The sequence below is a fragment of the Colobus angolensis genome, unplaced genomic scaffold, assembly GCF_000951035.1.
Source record: "Colobus angolensis palliatus isolate OR3802 unplaced genomic scaffold, Cang.pa_1.0 Scaffold510, whole genome shotgun sequence".
Lineage (NCBI taxonomy): Eukaryota > Metazoa > Chordata > Mammalia > Primates > Cercopithecidae > Colobus > Colobus angolensis.
In genome coordinates, this window is record NW_012118600.1 from 358,228 (window position 1) to 367,002 (window position 8,775).

The 8,775-nt window shown below is 48.3% G+C and overlaps 1 protein-coding gene across 3 annotated transcripts in view; it reads left to right on the forward strand.

Moving 5' to 3' along the window:
* ZNF135 (zinc finger protein 135) overlaps positions 1 to 8,775 on the forward strand; it is a 44,388-nt gene that overhangs the window by 1,685 nt on the left and 33,928 nt on the right. Inside the window, exons 2-5 of one of the 3 annotated variants that reach the window (XM_011960465.1) lie at positions 631 to 757; positions 2,449 to 2,544; positions 5,675 to 8,628; positions 8,763 to 8,771. In XM_011960465.1, coding sequence (XP_011815855.1) covers positions 631 to 757; positions 2,449 to 2,544; positions 5,675 to 7,431 — 1,980 coding nt within the window. In that variant the 3' untranslated portion in view covers positions 7,432 to 8,628; positions 8,763 to 8,771. Of the gene's footprint in view, positions 1 to 630; positions 758 to 2,448; positions 2,545 to 5,674; positions 8,629 to 8,762; positions 8,772 to 8,775 lie in introns of those variants that run through there. The other 2 variants (XM_011960467.1, XM_011960466.1) reach the window with 2 other exon arrangements.

The window sequence follows — 8,775 nt, forward strand, 5'->3', positions numbered from 1 at the left end:
AACAACAAAAAAATTAGCTGGGCATGGTGGTGCGCGCCTGTAGTCCCAGCTACTCGGGAGGTGGAGGCAGGAGAATGGCGTAAACCCGGGAGGCGGAGCTTGCAGTGAGCCGAGATCGCGCCCCTGCACTCCAGCCTGGGCGACAGAGCGAGACTCCGTCTCGGAAAAAAAATAAGAATAAAAAAAGAAACTCAGATTCAGTCTTTAGACTTGCTGCTACTAGCTTTATAACCTTGTTTATCCCCTAGGCTGAAGTGCAGTGATGCAATCACAGCTCACTGTAGCTTCGAACTTGTGTGCTCAAGTGATCCTCCCCCGTCAGCCTGTTGAACGGCTGGGACCACGGGCGTGTGACACCATGCCGGACTGGTCCACCCCTTTATTGTTGGCTCCTCTGCACCATTTCTTATTTCAAGAGACAAATTATTGGAAACGGGAATGATGCCTTAGATGCTAAGATCCTCCACCTCATCAGCAGGGCCCCCATCCAGGCCCCACAGAAAAACCTGACCCAAAACCCCAGACGATCGAGAACTCCATCTGACCCAGCCTGGCTGGCATTCACCAGCTACCCCACCAACAGCCAGTGCCAGGGTTGGCTTGGCTGAGGACACTTGTGTGATGTTTCAGGAGCAAGTGACCTTTGAGGACGTGGTGGTGGACTTCAGCCAGGAGGAGTGGGGGCAGCTGAAGCCTGCCCAGAGGACCCTGTACCGTGATGTGATGCTGGACACCTTCAGGCTTCTCGTCTCTGTGGGTAAGGCCACGCCCATGTCATATCTGATGGTCTGTCCCTGACATGGATTCTGATTCTACTAGGTTAAATATGGGTATAGGACGGAGCTTTAAAAGCAAATGCCTGGGGCTATATGTCTTGGGCTTTAGGAACCTGACTGTTTTAATGTAGGAAATATCAATTAGGACTAATATCAGCAAGTCTCAGACTCAACCTGAAATCAACAGAAGCAGAGAAACATACTGGGTCTCAAGACTACAGAATCCCAGGGTAGATCAGGGTCTTCTGTAGAGCTGTCAGGAGCCCCTCCTTCTTTAACACCTCCCTCTGCACTTCTGTCTTACTCTGTTAGGGCTGCTAAAATACCTTAGACTGGGTAATTTATAAACAATAGATATTTGTTGCTTATGGTTCCAGAGGCTGGGAAGCCTAAGATCAAAGTGTCAGCAAATTCAGTGTTTGGTGGGGGCCTGCTCCTCACTGATGGCACTTCCTTCCTGTGTCCTGACATGCCATAAGGGGCAAGGGAGCTCTCTCAAGCTTCTTTTATAAGGCCCTAATCCCACTCATGAGTGGAGGCCTCTTGAATTAATCACTTCCCTAAGGCCCCACCTCAACACTATCACATTGGGTATTATGTTCCAACATTTGAACCTTTATTATTTATTTTTTATTTATTTTATTTTTTATTTTTGAGACGGAGTCTTGCTGTGTCGCCCAGGCTAGATCGGCTCACTGCAAGCTCCACCTCCCAGGTTCACACTATTCTCCTGCCTCAGCCTCCCAAGTAGCTGGGACTGCAGGCACCCGCCACCACGCCTGGCTAATTTTTTTTTTTTTTGTATTTTTAGTAGAGATGGGGTTTCACCGTGTTAGCCGTGATGGTCTCGATGGTCCTGACCTGCTGATCTGCCTGCCTCAGCCTCCCAAAGTGCTGAGATTACAGGCATGAGCCACCATGCCCGGCCTGAACCCTTTTTATTTTTAAGAAACAAAGTCGTGTTCTCTTGCCCAGGGTGGAGTGCTGTGGCACAGTCATACTTACTGCACACTCAACCTCCTGGCTCAAGTAAACCTCCCATTTCAGTCTCCCAAGTAGCTGGGACTACAGGTGCATACTACCACACCCAGCTAATTTTTAAAATTTTGTAGAGACAGGGCCTTGCTGTGTTGCCCAGGCTGCCCTCAAGCTCCTGGGCTAAAGCTCCCACCTCAGCCTCCCAGAGTGCTGGAATTACAGGCATAAGCCACTATGCAGAGCCTAAATTTTAGGGGGACACCGACATTCAGACTTAGCAATCTCTTTCTGGCTTCATTTCCAGAGAGGCTTCTCTGGAGGTGACCAGACAACTGCCAGGGTGCCTTTCCTGGGACCAAGACCAGCAGAAAAGACAGGCTCTGTGTCCCAGGGTTGTCCTGGTTTGGCTGCCGAGTCTTCACAGTGATTATTGTTGCCAGCGGGCAGGGGAGGAACCAGAGTTCTGACTGTCCAGGCCTGGGTCACATGTCCACCCCAGAAGCAGGGGTAGGGTCAGGGACTGAGAGTAGGGGAATGAGTCCCTGGGGAACATCCAGGGCTGTGGGTATGACAGCTGAAGTCACTCAGGGGCCCCCAGCCATCTGGGACCTGGAAGACCAAAGGTGGAATGGGCTGAGGCTCAGGAAGGGTCCTGGGATACAAATGCTCACTCTGCGGGTCTCTCCCTGAGTAGGACATTGGTTACCGAAGCCGAATGTCGTCTCCCTGCTGGAGCAAGAGGCAGAGCCACGGGCGGTGGACTCTGGAGTTCCCCCAGGCGTGTACCCAGGTGAGATGGGAGCCCTCCGGGGCTGAGAGAAGCCTGTCCATGCTTGCTTCCTGGTTTCTCGCTCTGCATCTGTTCTCTAATTCTTCACAGAAAATTTACTACTCCATTTTGCTGTGAGTGACGACAGCAAGTCCTCATCTCCACTGAATTTACATTCTTGGTGAGGGAGTCGGGGAGACAACAATAAATCGGTAAAATAATAATAATAAAATGAGTTGGATGATTACAGATTGTGATGAATGCTGAGAAAATGAAAATGAGCATTGAGGTAGACTAGGATGGGGGTGAGGAGACTTTAGCAGAGAGATGAGGGATAGCCTCTCCAAGGGGGTGACATGTGACTTGAAGCCTGAGCCATGGGGCAGTCTGAGTGAAGAGTAGTATTTCAGGCAGAGGAAACAGCAGGTGCAAAGGCCCGAAGTCATGCATCAGTCAGCTCTTGCGTAGGAAAAGCACTCCAACTTCAGTAGCTTAAACCAAATAATTGTTTATAACTCATGTGTCTGTGGGTCAGTGGATCCATGCGGGGCCCTGCCATGTGCCGGTAGGGTGATTGGTAGGTAGCAGAGGTATCCCAGTCTAATGACAGTCAATTTCCCATTGGCATCAGGTGGGAAGACTGGCCTATCACCAGAGTCCAGGAGGGACGGCCAGTGTGGGAGAGGGCCACATCAGTAAGAGTCAGCCCTTACGCAATATATCAGCTTTCTATTGCTCCTCCTGCAACACATTACCACTGACCCTTGAACAACATGGGTTTGAACTGTGTGGGTCCATTTATACATGGATTTTCTTCTGCCTGAGCCCCCCGTGAGACAGCAAGACCAACCCCTCCTCCTACTCCTCAGCCTACTCACTGTGAAGACAACGAGGATAAAGATCTTTATGGTGATCCACTTCCATTTAATGCATAGTAAATATATTTTCTCTTCCTTATGATTTTTTAAAATAGCATTTTCTTTAGCTTACTTTAAGAACACATTATATAATACATATACAAAATATGTGTTAACTAAGGGTTGGGAGCAGTGGCTCACACCTATAATCCCAGTACTTTGAGAGGCCGAGGCAGGCAGCATTTGACGTTGGGAGTTCAAGACCAGCCTGGCCAACATGGTGAAACCCCATCTCTACAAAAAAAATACAACAACAACAAAAAAATTAGCTGGGCATGGTGGTGCGCGCCTGTAGTCCCAGCTACTCAGGAGGCTGAGGCAGGAGAACTGCTTGAACCCGGGAGGCGAAGGTTGCAGTGAGCCAAGATCACGCCACTGTTCTCCAGCTTGGGTGACACAGCAAGACCACGTCTCAAAGAAAACAAAGTGTTAACTATTTATTTTATCAGTATGGTCAACAGTAAGCTATTAGTAGTTAAGTTTTTGGGGAGTCAAAAGCTGTATGCAGATTTTCTATTGTACTGGGGTCAGTGCCCCAGCCTCCTCATTGTTCAAGGGTCAACAATACTACAAACTTCATAGCATAAAGCAAAGCAAATTATCTTAAAGTTCAGAAGATCAGAAGTCCAAAATGGGTCTCTCTGGGATATAATCAAGATGTCAGCAGGGCATCATTCCTTGTGGAAGCTCTAGGGAAGGGAAGAATCCATTTCTTTCTTTCTTTCCTTTTTGTTTTTTAAGAGATGGGATCTTGCTCTCTTGTCCAGGATGAAGTCCAGTGGTATGATCATGGCTCACAGCAATCTCGACCTTCTGGGCTCGGGTGATCCTCCTGCCTCAGCCTCCTGAGTAGCTGAAACTACAGGTGTATGTCACCATGCCCAGCTAATTTTTTAATTATTTTTTGTAGAAACAGGGTCTCATCATTTTGCCCAGGCATGTCTTGAACTCCTGGGCTCAAGGAGTCCTCCCGCCTCAGTTGTCCAAAATGTTGAGATTACAGGCATGAAGCCCTGTGCCTGGCTAAGAATCCATTTATTTGCGTTTTTCAGCTTCTAGAGGCACCCACATTCCTTGGCTATGGTCTTGTCCATCTTCACAGTCAGCAAGCCCTGGTCAAGTCACACATCATATTCACTCTGACTCGGACCCTTCTGCCTCTTTTCCCCATTTAAGGACCCTTGGGATTACACAGGTCCACCCAGATAATCCAGTGTAATTTCTGTATCTTAATGTTAGCTGATTAGCAACCTTAATTCCTCCCTCCCATGTAATTGGAGACATATAGGTTCTAGGGTTAGGATATGGGCATTTTGGGAAGCCACTATTCTGCCATTCACTCCTGGGTTAACTTTTTTTTTTTTTTTTAACTGAACTTTTCACTGAAACATAACAATATGGGGAAGGTGCCCACATCACACCTCTAGGCCACTATGGGGTCAGGGTAGGGGCAGCAGGCACCCAGGTCATGGCTGTGCAGAGAGGACTGGGTGCCAGGGCAAAGAGAGAGTCCTGCCAGGAAGGAGGAGGAGGGAGTGCATTTGTTCACTCATGAAGCATGTATATTGAGCTCTTGCTGTGGGCTATAGATACAGTGGTAAGCAAGGTGGACAGAAACCCCTACCCTCAAGGGGTTCCCAGTTAGTGAAATGGACAAAATAAGGCAGATCGAAGTACTCTGATACACCACGGGTCATTTATCTTCCTCTTAGTGATGCACGTTGCAGCTGTTCCTGTTTGTGGGGAGCAGATGGGTTCCTTTACATCTAGAGTGCGGTGGTGCAACAGCACATGCTACCAGGAAGAAGCTGGGTGTCAGCCGACTTTCCCCATGCAGCGCTGTTTTCTCTGTTGCCACCTGGCATCGTAGAGGCCACTGTAGCTGGGGCCTGGGTGCCACACTTCTCCTTCCAAGTCCAGTGCCTCTGTAGTGCTGTCTCCTGGGCATCCCCTTTGCACCTGCCTCTGTGCTCCCCTCACAGACTCCATTCATATTTCTTGTGCCAACTGTTTTTTCCTCCCTCTCCTCTTCCTTTCCTTATTCTCTTCTTTCCACTTCCTTTCCTTATTCCTTATTTTCCTCTTCCTTATTCTGTGTTTCCCTCTCTTCCTTTCCTGGTTTGCAAAACTATATTTTTAAATGGTCAAAGCCACTTGAACCTTGAACCTTTCAAAATCACTAGTTTTATCCTTCCTCTTCCCATCTCACCACAAACTCTTTTGCCCTGGAACAGAGATTAAGGGACATTTCCAGTTTTTGCTTCTTTCAGACTTGGAAACTAAACCCAAAGTCAAACTGTTAGTTCTAAAACAAGGCATCTCTGAAGAAATATCCAACAGTGTCATCTTGGGAGAAAGATTCCTGTGGGATGGTTTGTGGTACTACAGGGGTGAGGACACTGAGAGCCACTGGGAATGGAGTGGTGAGAGCCTGGAGAGCCTGGCAGTGCCAGCGGCCTTCACGCCTGTGAAGACGCCTGTTCAGGAGCAGTGGCAGAGGAATGGGATTGGGGAAAAAGTAAGTCTGAACCCTGATCTCCCATATCAACCAATGACTCCTGAAAGACAAGGCCCCCACATGTGGGGAACACGTGGAAAAAGGGAGAAGCCAGACCTAAATGTTCTACAGAAAACGTGTGTAAAAGAGAAACCCTACAAATGTCAGGAATGCAGAAAGGCCTTTAGTCACAGCTCAGCACTTATCGAACACCACCGGACACACACAGGAGAGAGACCTTACGAATGTCACGAATGTGGAAAAGGCTTCCGGAACAGCTCGGCACTTACCAAACACCAGAGAATCCACACTGGGGAGAAACCCTATAAATGCTCTCAGTGTGGGAGGACCTTCAACCAAATTGCCCCACTGATCCAGCACCAGAGAACTCACACAGGCGAGAAGCCCTATGAGTGCAGCGAATGTGGGAAATCCTTCAGTTTTAGGTCCTCCTTCAGCCAGCACGAGCGAACTCACACAGGCGAGAAGCCCTATGAGTGCAGCGAGTGCGGGAAAGCCTTCCGGCAAAGCATCCACCTCACCCAGCATCTGCGAATCCACACTGGGGAGAAACCCTATCAGTGTGGTGAGTGTGGCAAGGCCTTCAGCCACAGCTCGTCCTTGACCAAACACCAGCGAATCCACACAGGGGAGAAGCCCTACGAGTGCCATGAGTGTGGAAAAGCCTTCACCCAGATCACCCCACTGATTCAGCACCAGAGGACCCACACAGGAGAAAAGCCCTATGAGTGCAGCGAGTGTGGGAAAGCCTTCAGCCAGAGCACACTCCTGACCGAGCATCGGAGGATTCACACAGGAGAGAAGCCCTACGGATGCAATGAGTGTGGGAAAACCTTCAGCCACAGCTCCTCGCTCAGCCAGCACGAGCGGACGCACACAGGAGAGAAGCCCTACGAGTGCAGTCAGTGTGGGAAGGCCTTCCGGCAGAGCACACACCTCACTCAACACCAGCGAATCCACACAGGGGAGAAGCCCTATGAATGCAATGACTGTGGCAAGGCATTCAGCCACAGCTCATCCCTCACCAAACATCAGCGAATCCACACTGGGGAGAAGCCCTATGAATGCAACCAATGTGGCAGAGCCTTCAGCCAGCTTGCTCCCCTCATTCAGCATCAGAGGATCCACACAGGAGAGAAACCCTATGAATGTAACCAGTGTGGCAGAGCCTTCAGCCAGAGCTCCCTTCTCATCGAACACCAGAGGATTCACACCAAGGAAAAGCCCTATGGGTGCAATGAGTGTGGGAAATCCTTCAGCCACAGCTCCTCGCGCAGCCAGCACGAAAGGACGCACACTGGGGAAAAGCCCTATGAGTGTCACGATTGTGGAAAGTCCTTTAGGCAGAGCGCCCACCTCACTCAGCACCGGAGGATCCACACAGGAGAGAAGCCGTATGCGTGCAGGGACTGTGGAAAGGCCTTTACACACAGCTCCTCCCTTACCAAGCACCAGAGAACTCACACTGGATAAACCCATCCACATGTGCTGGGGACATAGGAAAACCTTAAGCCATAGCTCATCCCTTGCCAGATTTGACCCAATCATACACATGTTAAATGTATATTCATACACAAGCCTTTTCACACAGCACTTCCCTCAGACACCCTCAGAGAGTTCACACTGATGGGAAATGACCATAGGACTACCAAGCTCTAGGTCGTCCATCCCTGTGTCCAAATAATAGGGAAATGTGGAGATAATCAGCACTCAGGACCTTCACCCTCGAATGCCCATTAGTGCTACATTATAGAACCTACAAAAAAGAAATGGAACAAGTGTAGTGGATTCAGGGAAAGCTTTTGTCCGAGGATTCACCATATTCCAAAACCAGAGATGTTCAGATTGGTGACAAACCCAACAAATGCCTTTCATATATACAAGAACCAAATGGAGTCAGAATTTGCCATTATTGCACATCACATTTTGCGGGGGGAAAGTGCTTATGAATGGTGCAGGTTGACTCTGATATTCCCAAATGACAATATGGCAGAGTGCTCCAGAAATGAGAGTGGCATCTTTATGGAATCACTATGGATACTGACTGTCTCAGTAAAAAACTGTCTGGTTTGTGTGTATATTGTTTGATCAGGGTACGTGCCAGCCAGTCACTGATTGGAATTCCATATGACAAAGTATCAGTGTACTATAAACAGGTTTTTAGTTATCCCTGCATTATTTTTGCAATTAATCTTTATATGCAATGAGATTGAAAAGCTTTGTATGGGAAGACTTAAAATGTAAAGTTGCTTCCAGAGTCTCACTGATTCTGAGATGGCTTTTGCTACTCTGTTCTCCCTCTACATTTCTCTGCAGAACTCGCGTTAGAAACACAGGTATTTGTTTTACAAAAAGGAAGATTTTTCCTTTGTTAAACCATCATCTTATAAGCAATAGCAAATTTGTGTTAGCAACTTCTGTTTTGCAAGATTCATCTTTTTTGGGAAATGTTCAAGTTAATCCTCTCAAACTGCTTTTTCATTGTTTTCATACAATTTAACATTTTGTTAAAGCCTAAGTCCACAAATAGCAGTCTTTCTGACAACTATAACCTTTAAATGGTGACTTGCTGCCCTCATTAGAAATTGCATTGGCTGGCCGGGCGCGGTGGCTCACGCCTGCAATCCCAGCACTTTGGGAGGCCAAGGCAGGAGGAGCACCTGAGGTCAGGTGTTCGAGACCAGCCTGACCAACATGGAGAAACCCCATCTCTACTAAAAATACAAAATTAGCCAGGCATGGTGGCATATGCCTGTAATCCCAGCTACTTGGAAGGCTGAGGCAGGAGAATCGCTTGAACCCAGGAGATGGAGGTTG